The 19,550-nt window shown below is 41.3% G+C and overlaps 1 protein-coding gene across 2 annotated transcripts in view; it reads left to right on the top strand.

Moving 5' to 3' along the window:
* LOC134858059 (E3 ubiquitin-protein ligase HECW1) overlaps nt 1-19,550 on the top strand; it is a 113,079-nt gene that overhangs the window by 58,210 nt on the left and 35,319 nt on the right. For both annotated transcript variants that reach the window (XM_063873924.1, XM_063873926.1), the window contains 5 exons: nt 8,692-8,834; nt 10,882-10,982; nt 11,305-12,278; nt 12,608-13,193; nt 16,285-16,383. In XM_063873924.1, the coding sequence (XP_063729994.1) occupies nt 8,692-8,834; nt 10,882-10,982; nt 11,305-12,278; nt 12,608-13,193; nt 16,285-16,383 (1,903 nt within the window). The remainder of the gene's footprint in view (nt 1-8,691; nt 8,835-10,881; nt 10,983-11,304; nt 12,279-12,607; nt 13,194-16,284; nt 16,384-19,550) is intronic.

Below are 19,550 nucleotides of genomic sequence, written 5' to 3'. Positions count from 1 at the left end.
CTCCAGTGTGAGAAGCACACTATTAAGGATTAACACCCGAAAAGCTTCTGGACCTGACAAGATTCTTGGTTTTGTACAGATTTCCTCACAGATATCTTCAACATCTCCCTGAGCATGGCTTTTGTTGCCTCACGATTCAAGGAAACCACATACATTCCAGTGCAGAAGAAATCATCTCCAGCCTGCTTCAATGACTACCGCCCATGTAGCGCTGACTTCCACCATACATGAAGGCTAGTCAAGAAGCAAATCATGACCCCCCCCCCCCCCCCCCCGGAACCATTGCATATCGAGCTAAGCAGTCCACCGTGGATGCAATCTCTGCTCTCCACTCAGCACTCATCCACTTGGACACAAAGAACTCTTATGGCCATGATGCTGTATGGATGCAAAGGCTCAGCATTCAACATCATCATCCCCCAGCAGCTAGTTTGCAAACTATAAAAGCTGTAGTCAAGTCACTATGCCTCGAGTCCAAGTCCAGGTTCAAGTCTCCAGTGTTTAAGTCCGAGTCAAGTCCAAGTCATTAAAAAAATGTCCAAGTCGAGTCCACTTCTCAGCCAAGTCAAGTCCGAGTCGAGTCCGTATTGATCAAGTCCGAGGCCAAGTCTAGCACTAAAGTAAGCATACATGTTGTTAAATGTGGTTTTAACACAAATGCAGCAAGAAAATAAGTATTGAACGTGTCAATTTAACATGCAACTAGTTTATCCATGTAAAAGAGACAGCAGGTGACAGAGAGAGACAGTAAGTGTAAGAGAGAGAGACATTTAGTGTAAGAGAGAGAGACAACAGCTGACAGAGAGAGACAGTAAGTGTAAGAGAGAGAGACAACAGGTGACAGAGAGAGACAGTAAGTGTAAGAGAGAGACAGTAAGTGTAAGAGAGAGTGTCAGTAAGTGTAAGCGAGAGAGACAGCAGCTGACAGAGAGCGACAGTAAGTGTAAGACAGAGTTGCACCTCAATTTCCCTCGGGATAAATAAAGCTTCTTGAATCTTGAGAGACAGTAAGTGTAAGAGAGAGAGACAGCAGGTGACAGAGAGAGAGACAGTAAGCGTAAGAAAGAGAGACAGCAGGTGTAAGAAAGAGAGACAGCAGGTGACAGAGAGAGAGACAGTAAGTGTAAGAGAGAGAGACAGCAGGTGACAGAGAAAGACAGTAAGTGTAAGAGAGAGATACAGTTAGTGTAAGAGAGAGAGACAGCAGGTTGAAATTCGAGGTAGTCCCCGCTGTCTCCTCGTCCATCGTCTTCGAACAGAGGGAACATTTTGCGTTCCATTTTTTGCCCTGGCATTGTGAAGTCTTTGAACGCAAAACGAACAATCATTGGGGCATTGGGTCATTGTCGCGGTTAAACTTAAGTTCACGTTAGTTTCTTTTTTTTTTAACAATATTTTTTATTCAAGAAAGGTAGTACAATACAGGATGTATTTAAATACTATACTAATAATATACTATGTCTTGATTTGTTTTTTACATTATTTGTCAAACAAATTCCGCCCACCCACAATACCCACATACTGCCGTAAAAAGAATAAAATAAATAATAATTAAAAATACATACTCATAATGAACATAAATCAGAATAATAACATTAATAGAGAAATAATTTTTTTTTTTTTAAATTATAACAATAATAAAAAATATAAACAAATAAAAATTTTAAAAAAAATAAAAAAATAAAAAAATAAATAAATGAATAAAAACAATGGAGGAGGAGGAGGGGGGGGGCATTCTGCACTCTATTACATCCCTTTAGTTATGCTTGGTCAAAACAAAACACATCAGGGCCCAACTGTCCTACGGGAGGGTGTTGAGCCTGTCAAAATACAAAATCAATGGGTCCCATATTTTGTGAAATTTTCGTATTGATCCTTTGGTGAAGTACTTAATTTTCTCTAATTTCAGGAAAAACATTAGTTCGCTGAGCCAGACAGACACTATAGGAGGATCAGGAGATTTCCACTGTAAGACTATTCTTCTACGGGCTAGCAAGGAGGCAAAAGCGAAAGCATTCTTCTTATCAGTGGTCAGCAAGCTCTCATCAATAAATACTCCAAAGATGGCCATTTCTGCAGAGGGTTTCACTTTGGTATTAAATGCATCGTTCAAAGTTTTGCAAATAGATGACCAAAAGTCTCTTAATTTAGGACAGGTCCAAAACATGTGAGCCATATTTGTTGGTGCTGATTTACAGCGCTCACAGCTATCTTGGATGTCAGGATACATTTTGGATAGTTTGGACTTGGTGTAATACATTCTGTGAAAAACCTTGAACTGTATCAGGCTGAGACGGGCACAGGATGATGTTCCATTAACTCTAGCCTGAGCGCAGTCCCAGACTGCTTCAGATATGTCCATCCCAAGTTCTTCAGCCCATTTAGTTCTAAGCCAGTCTAGTGACGTTTCTTGAAGGGAAGTAATTATATTTGAGATGTTTGAGATCTGTCTCTTGTGCTGAATGGGGGCCCGCAAAATCATCTCAAGTCCTGAATCCGTTGGTAAAGCAGGAAATGTTGCACTCTGGCTTTGAATAAAGTGACGGACCTGAAAGTATCTAAATAAGCTTGACCGCTGTAAGTGACATTTTTCAGAAAGATCAATAAAAGTGCCAAAAAGACCATCTATGTAAAAGTTGTAGCATATAGCCAGACCATTTCTATGCCACAATGTGAAGGTGTTGTCGATTCTGGCTGCAGGGAAGAGGTGGTTGTCACAAATTGGGCTACACACAGAGAAATCTTTAAGCTTGAATTTTTGTCTGAGTTGGGCCCATATTTTAAGAGTGGAAGTTACCACTGGGCTTGATGAGAACTTGGATGGTGAGAATGGTAATTTTGCTCTAATTAAAACAGAGAGTGAGGTAGAAATGCAAGAGTTTGCCTCAATTTTGCACCAATCCAGTTCTGGAGCCTGATACCAGTATATTACTTTTTGTATATACGACGGACGCCCAGTAATATTTTTTCATATTGGGAAGTGCTAAGCCACCCTGGTCTCTAGGTCTTTCCAAAAGTTCTCTACGGATTCTAGGATTTTTGCCAGCCCATAAGAATGAATAAATTAACTTATCCAAAGACTGGAAGAAAGAATTAGACAAAAAGACTGGGAGACATTGAAATAGATACAAAAATCTAGGTAAGACGTTCATCTTTATAAAATTAACTCTACCTGTAAGAGATAAGAAAAGGACAGACCATCTCTTTAAATCTGCTTCCAATTTGAGTAAGAGGTGTTTGACATTATTTTCATAAAGATCAGAGAAAACACTGGTGACTTGTATCCCTAAGTATTTAAAGCCAGTCTTTGACATACGGAAAGGGAGTTCATTGTCTAATATCTGAAGGGCTAGATTATTGACTGGAAAGCATTCACTTTTGGAAAGGTTCAATTTGTAACCTGAAAAAAGTCCAAAGTCATTTAGGATATTAATAATGTTAGGAACGCATGACGCTGGATCTGAAATATAAAGCTGCAGATCATCTGCATATAAAGAGACTCGGTGTTCAGTTTCCATCCTATGGATTCCAAGAATGTCGGGGGCTGTTCTGAACTTAATTGATAGCGGTTCAATAGCTAGTGCGAATAGCAAAGGGCTGAGGGGACATCCCTGATGTGTGCCCCTTGACAGAGGGAATAGTTGGGAAGATAATTTATTAGTAATTACTGATGCTTTAGGAGCGGTGTATAATAAGCGGATCCAAGAAATGAAATCAGAGCCAAAACCAAATCTCTCCAAGACAGTAAATAAATTACACCACTCAACTCTATCAAATGCTTTTTCAGCATCCAGGGAGACAACAACTTCGGGTATCTCCCTGGACTCTGGAGAATGTATAACATTTAGGAGTTTGCGTATATTTGTGAAGGAGCGACGGCCTCTCATGAATCCAGTTTGTTCTATTGAGATGATTTGGGATATTACATTATCTAATCTTGAGGCAAGAAGTTTAGCTAAAATCTTGACATCCAAGTTTAGCAAGGATATAGGTCGGTAGGACCCACAATCAAGTGGGTCTTTGCCTGGCTTTAAAATAAGTGAAATGGATGCCTGTCAGTCTGTGGTAAATGATTCTGATTAAAAGAATGATTAAACATTTCAAGTAGGATGGGAGCAAGTTGAGAAGAGAATTTTTTGAAAAATTCCACAGGATAGCCGTCAGGCCCTGGTGATTTGCCACTTTGCATTTTCTGAATGGAATCAACAATCTCCTGCAGATATATGGGTTTATCAAGATTATCTTTAGCAGCCGCATCTGTATTTGGTATATCTATAATATCCAAGAAAGTTGTCATGTTTGAGTTATCTTGTGGGGACGTAGATGTATATAGTTCCGAGTAAAATTCTTTAAAAGTATTATTAATTTCAACTGGGTCTATGGTCAATGACTGTGGAGTATTGCGAATCTGTGGGATTAAACGAGATGCGGCTCTACATTTCAGCTGATAGGCCAAGAGACGGCCTGCTTTCTCCCCATGCTCGTAATAATGACCTTTTGACCACAGCTGATGTTTCTCAGTTCTTTCTGTTGACAATAAATCCTATTGAGATTTCAGTGCAACTCTCTTTTTAAATAACTCTGGAGTTGGGGTGGTGGAATATTGCTGGTCTGTGGATCTTATTGACTTAATGAGTTCTTGTTCCTTCTGCTTTCTCTTTTTATTGCGTGAAATAGTGTATGATATAATCTCCCCTCTTATAACAACTTTTAGCGTCTCCCATAAAGTAGATGGAGATATGGAGTCTGACTGGTTAAATAGCATAAAGTCAACTATCGCCTTAGATATGTGATTGCAAAAGTGACTGTCTGTCAGAAGGGCTGTATTTAATCTCCAGGCGCTATGCTGTGTCAGATTTTGAGCGAATAAAAGGTCAAGAGACACTGGTGCATGATCTGACTCAACAATGGCAGTGTACTCTGTATTCTGGATAGAAGAACCTCCATGGATCAACACTACCCGTCTTATCTACAAATTCACTAAGAGCTTGAGACATTTTGGAGTGTGCTAAAGTCTTAGGGTTGGAGCGATCCATGGCTGGATCCATAACAGTGTTAAAGTCACCAGCAAGAATTAGCCGATGTGAATTCAAATTTGGAATAAGAGAAGTAAGTTTATTTATGAAGCTGACATCGTCCCAATTTGGGGCGTATATGCTTGCTAGAACTACTGGAGTATTAAAGAGTGACCCTGATACTATTACAAATCGTCCTTGGGGGTCTGAGATTGTTTGGGATGGCGTAAACAATATTTTTTTATGAATTAAGATTGCTGCCCCCCTTGCTTTAGTGTTGAAGTTAGAATGGAAACTCTGCCCAACCCAGTTCTTCCTAAGCCTGACCTGGTCTACTATTTTCAAATGCATCTCTTGCAAAAATATTACTTCTGCATTAAATTTCTTTAAGTGGGAAAATATCTTTGCTCTCTTATTTGGCCCATTCATTCCTTATACATTCCAAGTAATAAAACGAGTTGGTGTTGCACCTTCTTCAGCCCTAACATTATTCATATCATAAGACATGTTCTGTTAAAAAGAAAAAGAAAATAAGAGAGTGCGCCCGTAATATATGTCAATAACCTCCAGAAACAAAATCATCATAAAAAACAAAGTAAAATCCCATTTAGCAGTATACAAACCCCATTCAGTACAAAATAAACAATCAGTTGTCTTAGAAATTGGACCCCTCCCAACCCTCATCCTTCCTATGTCTGCCTCTAGAACAAGAGCAGTCTGCAGGCTCACTCCTAACTCCCGAATTTTCCGGTACATCCTCTCCTACCATAAACTGTGAAGAGCCTTTGACCATTAACAATGTGAAACAGAATAGCATAAAACAAAACTCTCAGGTTGTAACCTTAACCACAAAGCATAAGTAATCAAATAACCAAAACATCCATCAGTCACGTAGACCGCGTACATAAAAAGAGAAAGAAACGGCTCGGCTAGATTAGCATTAGCTCAAGGTAAAGGGTTGACCCAGTCTAATATCCAACAGGTGGCAGTCGGTGGCCAATATCGCTTGAAACAATAATACGAATGACATTTACCAGAAAGAAAACGGTTCAATAATCGGACTATATAGTTCCCATAACCCAGCAGGTTAGGCAAAATAAAAGATTACCTCAAAGGGCAAGTTCCCATTTTCTACATAGAAAAGTTATTCAGACGCGTTAGCAGTAAGCTAGCTTCCAGCGAAGGTGCCTGACTCCACAGGCTATCAGTCTAAAGTCCGGTTAGTTGTCTTTACGCGTTACCTCTTGGTCATAGAAAGCCTTTGCTTCCCCCGGTGTGTTGAATCTGAAGGTCTTCCCGTATAGTGTGACTCACAGGATGGCAGGATAAAGTAGCTGGAATGTTATCCCCTTTGTGTAAAAGGCTTGTTTGATGTCGTTGAATCCTGCACGTCTCCTAGACAAACTGACGCTGAAGTCTGGGTATATTCTCAGGGTAGCATTTCGGTATGAAGTTGTTTGCTGTCTAGCCCATTCCAGCAATCGTTCCTTTTCTTGGAATCGGTGAAAACATACCACAAACGGACGCGGGGGTAGACCAGCTTTTTCAGGCTTTTTGCCGACTCTGTGCGCTCTCTCCAGAGCAGGGGTAGATTCAAACAGCACATTGCCCGTAATCTCCATCAACATGTTCGACATGAATTTAACAGTGTCCTCATCCCCCTCCCTGCCTTCTGGAATATTTACAATCCTCAAATTGGCTCTGCGTGATCGATTTTCTAAGTCGTCATCACGATCCAAGGGTGTAGCATTCTGGGTGCGCAGAGTTTTGATAGCGGCTTTGGCTTCAAATATCTTGTCAAAGTTATCACCTGCTAGGGATTCCGTTGTAGTCAACGGTCTCTTTTAGGGCATTCACCGAAGTGTGCAACGGTCCAAGAGATGCCTGAATGAGTGTAGAAATGTCTTCTTTTAAACTAGCGCGTTGTTTAGACAGTTCTTCCACCAGTTGAGTCATGGTTATACCCTCGTCTTTGGAAGAGCGGTCCCTAGCAGGAGAAGCCATGGCTGCTAGCTTGTTAGCAATGGTGTTTCGTGTGGTCAAACCAGCCTGTTTTGGTCTGGAAGTAGGCATTAGTTGTGTGTGGCAATACAACGCAACCAAATACTTATATAACTTCAGTCCTGAGATCCTGATATTAAATTTGATAAAGTAACATGCAAGTTAGGTTAGAGCTCCTCACACATGCTGCCTACTCCAACATGGTCGAAACCGAAACTGTTAGTTTCTTTTTTTAATGAGAACATGACGTGACGTCATGTGCGATATATGACATGGAAGCAGAACAACTTTCCCTTGCACCGGAGCTAGAGGGCGAATAAGAGAGCTTGATTCAGCATCATTCAGAAAGATGTATGCGTCAAGCTCTATTATTGGCCCACTAGCTCCGGCTGTGAATCACGTGGGAGAATGCATCGGAAAAGAACAGTCTACCGATTCCGGCAACATTTCTATGCCGTATTATGGCATAAATACCGGACTCGAGTACTACAACACTGCTGCATACACACCTGCAGCTCCAAACACTCAAGTTTGCGGATGACACAACCGGGATGGGTGTCATCATTAACAAAAACGAAACCCACTAAAGGAAGGAGGTGAACCAGCTGGTCATGTGGTGCAAATATAACAACATCTCTATGTTCTCAATGTGGGGAAAACAAAGGAGATTTTTGTCGACTTCCTCAAGTTTGTGAGAAACATCATTTTGATCTCCCTGTCTGTATCTCACTCAGAAGATTGACAATAAAGTTGACTTTAAGAGCAACAGGGGAGGGATCCCTCTCCCAGGACGGACAGACGTGACATAGATGATGTTTGTAAATTACATAGATAATAATAAGGTGGATGTCAACAAATTCTGTGGGTGGCATAAAAAAAGTAGCAAAAGAAAAAGGAATCACAATAATACTCCTCCCATTCTGAGCTGTCCCACTGTTAAATCCACAATAGATGTTAAAATTATTCTCTTCGCTTTGGAAAGTAGCGTTGGAAAAATCTATCGAGCGCCTCTTCTGTTGAAACAACTCCCTGATTGTGTTCTGGAGAAAACCAACATTTCTCTCAATGTTAAAGAGTACGCTAAAGACTTCACTTCTTGATAAAACGTATAGATAGGGCTTGTTCAGGATAGCTACTTTGCTATGCTTGGTTGCTTAACAAAGCTTCTATCTATCTCTCACTTGCTCTTTTTGATCTGAATGAATTTCTATATTCATCCTCTTTCCCTGTTTTCATTCATGTCCCATAAATGCATGGTACTAGCCTTTCATCCAGGGCATCCTCCACGGAGTTTGTGTAATTCACGTCGGGCAGGTTGCAATATTTAATGGTTGTGTCTGGATCAACCATGGTCCTGCTTGAGCGTTGTTATTATTATTGAAACCTGGAAACTTTTTGAAAACCTTACTGGACCTATCTTTCTCATATATATTAACATGGTAAGTTTTCTCACTTATTCATTGTCACACATCATGCACATCAGTGAGTCCTTGGAATTGGATCCCTTCTCATTTACTCTCCCTTAGGTTGCTTTTAATTTTCTCTATTGACTTCTTTGAGTGTACTGGGAAACCAATGTTATTTTCTAACTGCAGTGCATAGAAAAATATCATACAAATCCAATTACCCTGATTGGTCATATCTATATGACTCTCTACTCTGTCTGTTTCTTCAGAGGTTCACCTTTGTGTCTCTGCCCACTGATGTCCTGGAGATCGAAGTGAAGGATAAATTTGCCAAGAGTCGGCCAATCATCAAGCGTTTTCTTGGAAAGCTCTCTGTCCCTGTCCAGAGGCTGCTGGAAAAACACGCCATTGGGTAAAACACTCACACACCACACACATTTATGCAGTGAATATGTATGTGTGGCAGAACTTTGCTTGTCATCAGTCTGAATATTACTCTTATTAGTGTTGATGATTCAAGTCTGTAGAGCTTTGTAAGCTGTCCCATAATCACGAGCCCTCACAGCAAGTGGATGAGTTTATGTATGTGAGTTGTTGTTGTTAGTTTTACCCTGATGATTTACAGATGTAGCGCGTCCTTTTGGGCGTACCCTCCTAAGTCAGGCCTAGGCTCTCACTGAAAGGAAAACCCCCAGGATGACGTAGTTAATGTGTGACAGACTTTTTACGCCCCCTTGATACATTTTATTGAAACAAGCGCCAATGGCCCCCACTAGGTGGACCAGCTGCCACATTTTATTTAATCTCAAATATGATATAAACAGCTGATTAGAAGGTGCATGCTTATAACACAAACACAGAACAGCTTGTTGTTTATATGCATCAAATAGAAAACGTGCCTCTGGTTAAACCCTAACCCTAACCCTGTATAACTTATTCTCTCCATAAAAGCTGGTGTGTTGAAAGCAAAACGGTAAAGGAAACATTTTTATACCGTAAACTACAGTAGTAACTTTTGATGTCGAGCCTTTATCTGAAAAACAGATGGCATAATTATATTTATGGGCTGAGACAAAGATATTTATATAAAGGGCTGTAATGTTTCTTTCTTTACCAAGGTTACACTAAGGTAGATTTATCTCTGATTACTATAGCATATTGTTTGTTATATTGACGTAATCATTTACAAAACCAAAAACAAAAGCTCTGTCAGAACGTCCTTCCGATGACTGGATTCTTCCACTTTTTTGTCAACTTTACTAATGTCCTCTCTTATGCCGTTCAGTGATTTACCAAAGTCTTTTCTGAGTTCTCGTAGCTCCTTCAAGATTAAAGCCAAGTTAGAGTCGCTGTTCGGCTCCAAGTCATAGTCCGGCTGCGTGTCGTCCATGTTGCTACTAGCTTGTGATATTTGACCTTCCTCTTTTTCGTTTTGTTTCTTTGTTGTTACAAGACTTTTCGTAACCCTTTTAGGCTTTGTGTATTTGAGTTTTTTTGACGGGTATTCAACGCAGTGGTGATGTGCATATACAAAATTAGGAGGTTTGGAGGTCCTTCCTCTGTGAGTTAGAAGCTGGTGAATAGTTCAAGTTCGATGTCCCTTACAAATCTAAAAGTAGAATACAGTACACCCGAACATTTTCAAAAACTGTCTTTCATACTTAAGGGCAATATAAGATAAGATACGATAAGATAAGATAAGATGTACCTTTATTAATCCACGTGGGGAAATTCAGGAGTTTAATCAGCAACAGAGTGAAAATGAAAAACAGGACAGTATGGATTCACACAAGGCTAATCAAATTAAAGATACAATTAACTTACTTTATACACTGGGGAATGGCTCAACCCTTACCTGTTTGATTTGATTTATTCTCAATAGCAAATAGTGTAAAAATGACATTCATAAACGACTATATAAATAATTGTCTCCAAGAGTACAAATTGCAAATGTATTTCCCCGCTGAAAATAAGCGATACAAAATATGTAATTAAATGCCATTCAGCAAACACAACTGATGCGTTGCAAACATGACTGAAGTAATATCTACTGTTAGTCCAGGAAACATGTGTGAACCAAGGCCTAAACAAAAAAACAAAGTTTGCCCAGTTTAACCTGGCTGTTTATGTGTATTTGTGAAAGAAGCGCCCTCTCTTGCTGAAACGCTGAAATTGAACAAATGGGCAGGTTAACAGTGGAAACTAGCCGCCCACGCCCTCTCAGGAAAAAGGGGGAGGGGAGTAGATTAACAGCCATTAAGACTACTTAGGCTTCCAGCTGTGAACTGGCCACCAGCTGGCAAGTACTGCGATATTTACATTAGTTAACTACATTTGTAGGTATGTAGTTTTTTAACTAAATTTGGATTTGTTGTAATTTTTTCCTGTCTCTCCCTGCTATCTTACATTCATCCCGATTATCTCTTTTACTCCGTCCTTTTCTGTCTCGTGTCTTGCAGGGATCGAGTAGTGAGTTATTCGCTGGGTCGCAGGTTGCCAACAGACCATGTCTGCGGCCAGTTGCAGTTCCGCTTTGAGTTGACTTCTTCTATTCATCCAGGTACAAAAGTCAAAATGGCATGTAGCAGGGAAAAATAATCAATCTTGCTCCGCTTGACTGTTTAGCTATCAAGCCAACTGTCTTTCTCTCGCAGCTCACACCTCTCTTTGTCGTGAATCTCCAGTTTCTGTTGGTTGATGCTGTTTTTATGAAATGTAGTATCAAAAGCTATATAAAAGTCTTGAGAGTGTAAATGGGCTTCCTAAACAATTGCACCACTTGCTAAAGAAGAACTGAGTTTAGTCAAAACCCAGACTTGTATATGGTACAATTGTCAAGATTCGGCTCAACACAACCAACAACTAGATTTTGTTTTCCTTAGATGACGAAGAGATCTCTCTGGTCATAGAGTCAGCCTGTCCTCAGGGGGGAAATACACCAAATAACAACCATGCTGCTGATGCTCCTGATGATGACACATTAAGTGTGGGACCTGACATGCCTGACCTCCCCCTGGATGCCCCTCCTGACCCTGGAATTACGGTAGTACCAGCATCCACAGTGGAAGCCTCCACACCTGAGGATGTCCATGCTGAGGTTGAGGAGGCTGAGTCGACACCAGAAGAGCAGGAAAATGTGGATGAGGAGAGCACAGTGAGGGAGGAGCCCCTGTCTACAGAGCCACAAGTGGAGCAGGAGGAGGGGGAACTGGCTGAACAGCAAGAAGGGAACAGAGGAGAGGATGGAGAAAGGGAAGAGAGGCAGCAAGAGCAAGTAGAAGAGCAGCAGAGAGAAAAGTCTGCATCACAAGCTCAGGAGGATGTGACTGGAGAAGAAAATTATGTTGGGGAGGAAATTCAGCCAAAGCCAGACTCTAACAATCCTGTTGAAATATCAACAAACAATGGGGCTGTTACCATGGGGGACACCATGGAGGGAAACATCACTTCCCATAAGGCCGATGTAGAACAAAGGGCTGCTCAGGAGACAGAGGGAGAAGAAATAAGCTGCCTCACCTGCAACTGCGAATCCCTCTTCTCAAACTATAACTCTAATGCTCCTTTGCGCCGCAAAAATCGACCCTGCTCCCTTCCTGTGTCAGAGCTGGAGACGGTGATCGCGTCAGCCTGCGGAGAGCCGGAGACACCCCGATCCCACTACATTCGGATTCACCACCTCCTCCACAGTCTCCCCTCAGCCCAACACAGACCTCCCAGCCAGGAGGAGGAGGAAGCCAGGGATGGAGAGAATACAAGCACCACTCAAGACACCACTTCCACAAAACGTAAAACCTCCAAAGAGGAGGAGGGGCTGGAGGATGAGGAAGAGGATGATACAACCCTGTCTCCCTCTCAGGTATGGCCAGTTATGGACTTATGGTAGAATATCAAAAAAATCTGTGCTAGAGTTACTAAATAATAACAAACATTTAAGTTGTAGTAAAATAGTAGCAGTCAAAATATTAAATTGAGTGTGATGTAGAGCTCCTGAAAAACGTCTTAAATAAAGTAATGAGCAAAAAAAAAGGGAAACTGACTGAGACTGGCTAATTTCACACTCCTATATTACTATTTATTTAAATGGTATTTAAGTAAAAGTATGTTAATGCCACAGAAATAGCAGTATGTTTGACATATGATGGGTCTCCTTTTTGCCATTTAAATGTCTAAATATTTCTGAACCAGGTCCCGGAGTGTCCCGGCCCCTGCTGTCGTCGGTCCTTACCACGCAGCCTCTCCATTGAACGCCTCTCCGAGCTAAACCTGCTCCTGGAGGGTGTTGGAGGAAGGGGAGGAGCAGGACATACAACAGTCAGGAGGGTCTCTCCCTCCTGCCTGGAGAGCGAGGAGGGGGATTCCAGTAATGGAGGAGGAAGAAGTGTTGGTGGGAGCACACTCAGACACCAGGGTGAGAACGACTGTGAATTCTGTGACACATCCTGCTACAGCACCTCCTGCTACAGCACTTCCTGTTACAGCACATCATGTTACAGCAACTCTGGCTACGAGGGTAGGAGCCGCTTTTGCAGCCATACCCGCCTGTCCTCGGTGGACAGCAACAGACTCTCTGGTAGTACGGTGTTCTCCTCCCAGGATGAAGATGAAGATGAGGAAAGTGCCTTTGAGTCAGTACCTGATAGCAGCCTCTTGCCAGATGGCCAAGAGGTGAGCGGGTCAGGAGGAGAGAGGAGGACAGAGAGGCTGAAGGAGGCCAGGAGAGGACAGCAGGCAGATCCAGTTGTGCCAGGGCCCAGCGATAGAAACAACATTGGTGAGACAAAAAATAATTATATTGTTTGTCTGCTGGGGTTTGTGTTAAAACTTAAATGTATATGTAGTTACAACTGCCAGCCCTTCAATAGGTAAAGAAGTTTCAAGGTTTTATTGGTCATATGCACAGCATATACAACGTATATGTTGGCAATGAATATCTTATGTCCCATGCTCCTCCAACAACTCAACATGCATGGTGCAAAAGATAAATAAAGTAGTGCAAAAAGAGAGAAGAATATTTACAATAACAACAATAAAGAATTAAGGATGTGAAATATATACATATGTGGAATACATTGAAAGTATTTAAATACACTGTACAGTAATTTAAATACTTTACACTGTTGAATGAGGAGGTATGGACAGATGCATATATTACGTATAACATATTTCAAGGTTTCAAGGTTTCAAGGTTTCAAGGCTTTATTTGTCATATGCACAGCAGATACAGCGTATATGTTGGCAATGAAAATCTTATGTCGCGTGCTCCTCCAACAACTCAACATACATGGTGCAAATAACATAAATAAAATAGTGCAAAAAGAGAGAAGAATATTTACAGTAACAACAATAAAGATTTGAGGATGTGAAATATATACATATGTGGAATACATTGAAAGTATTTAAACACTTTACACTGTTGAATGAGGAGGTATGGACAGATGCATATATTATGTATAGCAGATGTATATGGCAGATATGTACAATATATAGATATGTGTACTATAAACAGATATGTATGGCAGATGTGTATAATATATATATATATGTATGTGTGTACTATAAACAGATGTGAGTAGACATTCACACAGCTCAGGAGTTCAGCAGTCTTATAGTCTGTGGTATAAAACTGTCTCTGAGTCTGGTGGTCTTGGTCCGGATGCTGCGGTTCCGTCTGCCAGACGGCAGCAGACAGAACAGATTGTTGCTGGGGTGATGGGGGTTCTTTATTATGCTACCGGCCTTCTTCCTACACCGCTGGGTGTAGAGGTCCTCCATGGATGGCAGCTCCGTCCTGGTGATGTGCTGAGCAGTTTTCACCACCCTCTGTAGAGTCTTACGGTTGAGGGCGGTGCAACTGCCATACCAAGCGGTGATGCAGCCAGTCAGGATACTGTCGATGCTTCACCTATAGAAGTTGCAGAGTATCCTGGAGTCCATGTTGAACTTCCGCAGCCTGCGGAGGAAGAAGATCCGCTGTCGAGCCGTCTTGGATATGACCCTGGTGTGATGTGTCCATGTCAGGTCCTCACTGATGTTTACTGTTACTGTTTAATGTTTATTTAAACTGCAATGTAATGAGTCCAGAAAGTTAGATCTTTGCTATTTCTCTAATTTCATTTTCGAGCTTACATGTGGCTGACGTATTTTTATGCAAGTGAAACCTAACTCACCCATTTTTTGAGCAGCTTTCAGATACTTGGATCAGGGTGGGAAAAGAGACAACTTTTTTTGCTGACACTTACTCTTTTCTTTTAACACACAGGGGAGACATACATTTATATATTTTGAAGACATTAAAAAGGGCATTTTGCATAATAGGGAAATTTTAAATTAACACAATCACAAGTTGGAAACAGTATATTTTAAGGCAGGGAACAAAGGTTATGGTGTAACTGTAAATGTTACGGCCGCAATGTATTGTGGAACAGCATTTTCTCCTTTCTTTTTGTAAAGGAAGGTCCATTGTTTCTAAGTTAAAGGAGGTTATAAAGGAAGTGTCAAAGCTTCTTTCCTATCATCTAGACAATTTGAACAAGTCCTTTTCATGGCTGCCACTTGGGTACTTCCGGGTCATGTCACTCCGTTAGGAACCTTCTTAATCTAAACTGACAAGTCGACTGCAACCCACCACTCTCCGTGTCTAGACTGCAAATGAATTGTGCTTGCGCTGATCCCGCCCTGGTTTACTATGCACTCTGAACCTCAATTAATCACTACATTTGACTAACACAGCCTCAGTCACTCACTCACCTTGTGAACTGTGTGTCTACCTCTCTATGATATGAGCAAAAACAAATTCATGTTTAACTGTGACTTGTTATAGGCTCCCAAGTGGAGCATACAGTTAGAAACTAAACCAACCTAAGTCACTCGGCCGGTTGTTGGACGTAGAGCTAGCAATTCAACTCCAAATAACAGTCTTTTGATAAAATTTGATATTCTGACATTTAACAATACACGACCAAATTAATGTATGTAATGTGGGTCTGGAAAAAGCATTAAAGTCATGAATGTATTTATGTGATGGCCTATTTCTGTGCAAAATTTAAATTTAAAAAATAAGAATCAACAGAAGAAAGTTAATTTGTAGTTTTAATCATACTGTGTTGTATTCCTCTCTCCTACAGAATCCATGCGTCCAACTAAATGCAAGTTGCCAATTATATAAATTAGGTGATGACGTAATTTAGTGAACATCGAGTATAAAATGTCACGTCATTTTTTTAAGCCGCTGGAAAGAGAGGCACACACAGACAAAAAAAAAAACAAGTTTGTACAGGTGTTTTGTTCTTAAACTCCACCTGAAGATTCTTTTTATTTAAAATAAAATCTTAACACACCCTGAGTTTTCTCTATGCTTCTGTATTGTCGAACAGATATTATACTTTAACAGTAACACATCATTTCAGTTAAGTTTGATAAATATTCTTGACATTTCGTCACACAATAAAATTGTTGCCATTTGCCATTTGAAAATCACAAAATCTGAGGTTAGTAAGAATAGTATCGTTAGCAGGGATGAACCGATGCAAAATTCTTGGCCGATGCCGATGTTGAGAATAACAATTTGGCCGAAGCCGATGTTTTAACGTAATTTTTTTCCACTGTTGTAATTCCACATTTCTTCAAGGAAAAATTAATTATTTTTCTCGCAAAATGGTCCCACACTGCCAACATGTTGTTTTTCAGTAAATAGTGCGTGGCCGATGTATTGTTGCATCCCTATTAGTTAGTATTAGTTACTTTGACATGACTGCTGTGGTTATAAATAATTAGCAATGTTATTTTGCTGAATGTGAAATTATGTTCCCTAGCCACACACAATCTTGTTATTTATGGCGTAATTTCTCTCTGATGTCATGTAGGCTCAGACTCCTCCCCTCCTGTTGGCCATCTTCCAGTCCTGCGACCCAGCCATGACCTAAACCATTTTCCTGCTGCCACTGACCAAGCCTTACCTCCAAGTAAGAACTAACACCTCATAGTCTTACTTTGGAGTCTCATCCCTACACATTAGTTTGATGTCATTGTGGCTGTGTGTTTGAATCAACTGCATGCTGCCATGTAAGGTTGATTTACAAACATATTTAATCTTTTGTGTTTACTGTTACCATCTTATCCTCCCTCGTTGCACTCCTCTTGCACTCCTGCATTGCTTTAAACTAGGGCTGGATGAAAATAATTTTTTGGTTTTTGTTTTACAAAATAGCTTGACATTGATAATGAGACAATATTTAAGGGTTGACCAATGATGCTTTCACAAAACATTATTTGTAATCAGCCATTTCGATGTATTGACCATGTGGTGAAAAGTCAGTTACATTTTTTTTTAAATCGCCTTATACTAATGCAGCATATAAAACCAGGAAAAGACGATATTTATGAATACAATATAGACAATCTAAAGTCATTTCTAGTCTCATATCACAATATTGATATAATATATATTGCCCAGCCCTACTTGGTAATGCTCTGTTCTGCTTGGTTCATGCTTGTATCTGCATTCAACTTTTCAAAAGGCTGAATTACGTACTTTTGCTGATTCAGAGCAGGTAGGTTGGCCCAAACTCCAATTTTCTGTTGCATCTTCTTCCAATTGAAGGTCACTAATCAGTTTCCTGTTTCCTTAATGCAGTATGTTTTCAAGAAAAAAATTAAAAAGTTGGAAGGACTGAGTTTGGTTTCTCAATCAGAATTGGTTTTATAACAAAGTAGGTTTACACATATGAGGAACTTTCTTTGGTATATGTAGTGCGTACATAGACACATAAAAAAGAATATGGAGCAAAACAAAATGTAATATTTTTTATTTATTTAAAAAATATATTTTAAGACTATTATAACAAATTAACAATATTTACATATGCAAATACTATATACTGTATTTAAAGTGGAGAGTTGTGCTGATCTTGAAGAGGTTGTGTGGAGAAAATTTGAAGATATTGTTTATATGATGTTCATTAATGGAATGTACAATGTTTTTCCGGGGCCGGATAAAAGTCATTGTCAATGGGGGTGCCGGGCCTTTTTATTGAGGCCGGTATCAGAGGGGAAGAAACTATTCAGGTGGCGAGAGGTTTTGACCCTGATGGACTGAGCCTCCTGCCAGAGGGGAGTAGGATAATCAGTTTGTGTCCAGGGTGGGATTGATCGGCCACAATCTTCCCTGCCCCCTCAGGGTCTTTGAGGCTTGTAGGTCATGGAGAGATTGCAGACTTTAGCCGATCACCCTCTCAGAAGAGCGGATTATACGCTGCATGCTGCACCTGCCCTTGTCCTTAGCTGTAGCTGCAGTGTACCAGATGGTGATGGAGGAGGTGAGGATGGACTCGATAATGTCAGTGTAGAAGTTCACCATCATAGTCTTTGGCAGGTTGAACATCCTCTGGTGGGCTATTTTGGTGAGGGAGCTGATGTTCTGCTCCAACTTGAGGTCCTGGTTGATGATGGTGCCCAGGAAGTGAAAGGACTCGACAGCAGTTAATGAGAAGTCCCACAGAGTGATGGGAGTGGGTGGGTCACAAGATGGTCGACCCCAACTGTAGGAAGACTCGTCCCCACCAGAGATGAGTCCGATGAGGGTGGTGTCTTCCACAACTTCAGGAGATTGACAGACTGGTGACTAGAGGTACAGCTGTTGATGTACAGGGAGAAATGCAGAGTGGAAAGAACGCAGCCTTGAGGGAGAACCTGTGGTGATGGTCTGGGGGCCAGAGACGTGTTTCCCCAGCCTCACATGCTGCTTCCTGTCTGACAGGAAGCCGGTTATCCTTCTGCAGGTGGAGTCGGGCACGTGTGGGCTACTATTGAACGCAGAGCTGAAGTCCATAAACAGGATCCTGGAGTAGGTTCCTGCTGTGTCCAGGAGCTGAAGCACTAGGTGAAGAACCTTGTTGACAGCATCATCTACCAACTTGTTGGCTCTATATTTATAAAGCCATGCATTTATAATCCTCAAAATATTAACACAAAAATGAGTCTGTTTAATCCTTGCCCAAATATAAAAGTTAAATTAACACTTTATGGTTAAGCGGAAAATGAGGCTAGAACTACATTTTGCCAGCCAGGCACCTTGTTTAAAACATTGAGGTTTTCCAGGTTTAGTACCGTTGTTGCTGTACTGAGACCAACGCTTATTGTAACTGAACACAAAAGTGCTGAATGGATGTATAATGATATTATTGTGATTGTGATGTTACATGGGGGGGGCTTGCTTGCTTTTGTGACATTAAAAACTCTTTAGCAACTTCGAACTCGATTGTGACAGATCGAGAATATGCTTCACAGCTGGTAGGAGGGGCATCAATGACCGCTAGGGGGGTCACGGCCCTCGAATGCCCCCCCTTAGCGCCGGCACTGGAGGAGTGTGAGAGAATTGCAGAGGGGCGCACTGAGGGGGCACACGGTCAGCAGAAAGGGCAATGATGTTTCACTCAGCTTTTTGAGGCAATTCATGTTCTATCCACAGACATGCGCAGAGATCTGCTGGTGTAGGACAGAACGGAGCATTCAAAGTATAGTTACACTCCACGAGGCTTCAGGTGGACAATGCTCGTTCACCTTAAGTTTATGGGGTCAGATCAGTCTCAAACTAAGTAAATGCACACAGAAGGATTCACAAATCTTATTCTGGATTTATCTATTAATGTCTGGATCCTAACAAATACATTTCTGATCCACATACCATCCAAGTGTCTCCATCATTGCCCACGTGTGCGTTGAAGTCTCCCAGCAAGACTAAGGAGTCCCCTTCGGGAGCCCCATACAGGACTCTTTTCAGGGTCTCCAAGAAGGCTGAATACTCTGAACTGCTGTTTGATGCATAAGCACACACAACAGTCAGGGTTTTCCCCCCCATAACCTGCAGGCGTAAGGAGGCGACCCTCTTGTCCACTGGGGTAAACTCCAACACAGCGGCACTCAACCGGGGGCTTGTGAGTATCCCCACACCCGCTCGGCGCCTCACACCTTGGGCAACTCCGGAGAAGAATAGAGCCCAACCCCTATCAATAAATAAGGTTCCAGAGCCGACGCTGTGCATAGAGGTGAGCCCCACCAGATCCAAATGGTAACGCTCCACCTCCCGCACAAGCTCTGGCTCCTTCCCCCCCAGAGAGGTGATGTTCCACGT

The sequence above is a fragment of the Eleginops maclovinus genome, chromosome 21 (assembly GCF_036324505.1).
Source record: "Eleginops maclovinus isolate JMC-PN-2008 ecotype Puerto Natales chromosome 21, JC_Emac_rtc_rv5, whole genome shotgun sequence".
NCBI classification, from domain to species: Eukaryota; Metazoa; Chordata; class Actinopteri; order Perciformes; family Eleginopidae; genus Eleginops; species Eleginops maclovinus.
Note: the sequence above shows the minus strand (reverse complement) of the source record. Positions and strands in the feature narration are given on the sequence as shown.